This window comes from Priapulus caudatus, unplaced genomic scaffold (assembly GCF_000485595.1).
Source record: "Priapulus caudatus unplaced genomic scaffold, Priapulus_caudatus-5.0.1 Scaffold1220, whole genome shotgun sequence".
Taxonomy (NCBI): Eukaryota; Metazoa; Priapulida; class Priapulimorpha; order Priapulimorphida; family Priapulidae; genus Priapulus; species Priapulus caudatus.
The window spans coordinates 43,700-46,596 of NW_014578281.1; the positions used below are offsets into that span (position 1 = coordinate 43,700).

The 2,897-nt window shown below is 41.1% G+C and overlaps 1 protein-coding gene across 1 annotated transcript in view; it reads left to right on the forward strand.

Annotated features, from left to right (window-relative positions):
- Positions 1 to 2,815, forward strand: part of LOC106815861 (laminin subunit alpha-2-like) — a gene marked incomplete at its 5' end in the record, with an annotated part of 46,052 nt that extends 43,237 nt beyond the window's left edge. The window contains 4 exon segments of the mRNA XM_014820384.1: positions 397 to 638; positions 969 to 1,080; positions 1,905 to 2,052; positions 2,608 to 2,815. Coding sequence (XP_014675870.1) covers positions 397 to 638; positions 969 to 1,080; positions 1,905 to 2,052; positions 2,608 to 2,815 — 710 coding nt within the window.
- Positions 2,816 to 2,897: the final 82 nt, after the last annotated feature.

Here is a 2,897-nt window from a genome sequence, read left to right on the forward strand (position 1 = left end):
GAGGATCATGATTAAAGTATATGCTTATAAATTAATAATGCTATGCCGGGTTATAAACGCCATCATTGCATCACAGAATAATAATATCAGCAGGTTTAACAATGATACACAAATTTGTCATTATATGACAAGATTTGAGTCAATTTGTCCGCTCTCTCTCTCTCTCTCGCTCTCTCTCTCTCTCTCGCTCTCTCTTTCTCTCTCTCTCTCTCTCTCTCTCTGTTAATGCCACCTCAGTAGCTGCCCCCGAATCCTTGGAGAAAAATAATATTAAAAGCTTATTTAGTGTAATTTATTCATTTTTAAAAGCCCATTACAATGAAGTACAAAGTATCATTCAGTTATGATGCACTTGGTTGGTATTGATGCTGAAGCACTCGTACATTGATGCTGCAGCGTGTGATGAGGGATGTCCGGGCAAGCTGATGGCCAGCATTGATGAACTCATGAACATGACCAAAGACCTTAACATCAGTGGTCTGACCCCCGCACCGTGGCTCCCTCTGGTGAGGATTAGGAAGCGCGCGGACATGCTCCGGGAAGCGGTGGACAACTACACATGGGCCGTGTCTACCATTGATCTGATCGGACCCACCGTGTTCAGCTCTGAGTCCGAATTCAACATCCTACTGATCGAGGTGATGAACGACTGTTGATGCAAGCGCCACCTGGATTCTATTTTTCTAAACATAATTAAAATTATTTATTTTTAATCAATGTCGTCTGCTATTTCATCACGGTGTTTTTAAATATCTCTGTATATAGAATTAGTAGGACATCTACCAACTAACTAGGTTTTATCTACCAACTGGTTACCTACTGTTGTCTCGCGTTTTAGTTTTCACGTAATCTCATGCACGCATCATGCTGTTCAGTGTTAATGAAACTCCATGTTGCTAGGGATTCTGCACAGGTGGGAACGATTGTTAGCCCTAACTGCAACCTGTGTGTGTGTGTACATGTTACAGGCGAGGTCTGCAGGAAGGCAGGCAGACCGGGTTTCCTCGAAGGCTGCAGCAGTGAAGCAGGAAGCCAGGGCATTCGAAGAAGATGTACAGCTCCTAGATGCTGAAATAAAAGGTTGGACCTCACTTTTAATATAAATTTTTTTTTGAATTTAGCATCCAAACACAGCATAATAAACCTCAAGCATAAAAAAACGCTTAATCGCACAAATTAGATGACAGGAAAAAATCCATAATTCTATTGTTGTCCACGTATAAATAAAGCGCAATGTTAAGGCCACCGCACACCAGACGATTTTTACAAACGATGAAACGATGAAACGATGAAACGATGAAACGATGGTGTGCGGGGGCCTGAATATGCGAGCTGAGAAAAAAATACAATGCGTCCAAGCGAACAATCAAGCGAACAATGCGAATTGAGTGTGGAAATTTACACAAGGTCACGCGCACACCACAAAATCGCGTCCAAATAATCGTTCCAAAATCAAACATGTTTGATTTTGGAATTATCGTCCGATAAAAATAAAATCGTCTACAAATGAACCCGCACACCTACATCGTTTCATCGTTTCATCGTTTCATCGTTTCATCGTTTCATCGTTTGTAAAAATCGTCTGGTGTGCGGTGGGCTTTACGGACGAGGTATACACTAAATTACACTTGTTAATAGAAGAAGAATGCACACGAAGTAACGTAGAACACAATGCAAGTGCTTTCCTATATTCAGGGATTAATAATGACAAATCATGTCAACGTCATTATAACAAATAACAAATAATGTCAACAAATGACAAATGTCAACAAATAGCAAGTAATGTCAATATCATTATCAGGGGTTAATATAATGACAAATTATTTTTTGTCATTATTAACCCCCTGATATCTTCGCTCTAACTCCTGGTGACCTTTGCTTATTGCCGCGTGTGTTCTTGGCAGAGGCTGTCAGCAACCTGGACAAGTTCCTGCAGGGTCCGAGTGTCGGCATCAACATCAGCGAGGCGTTGAAGGAGGCTGAAGCCATCCTCATCGAGATCAACAACCGCAAGTTCCGCATCGACAAGTTCAACACTGAGAACGAACTCGAGTGTGTACATATACGCGCCCGGTCATGTAGAAAGTGCTGTAGATATCCCATAATATACTGTCATAATGTATAATAATGACAACAACAACAATAACAATAATAATGATAATAATAATAACAAATTAATAAAATAGTAGTATCAACAACAAGAACAACAACACCACCATCACCACCACCACCAACAACAGCAACAACAACAACAACAAAAACAACAACAAAAATAACAATAAAAATAACAATAATGTAATGAGTTTAGATGATATTCATGAATGGATACGTGGACATAAATGTGCATTTACAGCTAAATGTTGATTGATTATCTGCGTAAATTTTGTTTACAACATAAATACATGAAAGGCAGTATTAGCACGCATCGTAATTTATAATATGTTAAATGTTATACAATACCCGTAAATCAAATGAATGTGAGTGGTGTTGATAACTGTGAACGTGTTTGATCTGTATTAGATAATGCACCTCCTGGTAGGAATAATTAATTAATAATTAATTATTGTCGATGTTGATCGCTAATGCCTCCCATCACTGTCGATGCAGGGCAGCGAGAGAGCTGTACGAGCGCGTGTCGAACATGACCTTTGACCCGCTGGAGGTGAATAAGGTGATGGAGCAGCTGCATAGTGTGTCGGAGCTGCTGGAGGAGCTGTCTAACATCACAAACAACGACGTGAAGCGGCCACTCGAAGCCAGCGTCCTGCTGAAGGCAGAGAACACCGCCGAGCTACAGCGCCTCAAGGTAACGTAGCACACGCACTCACACACACACACACACACACGCACGCACGCACACACGCACACACGCACGCACGCACACATGCACTCACACA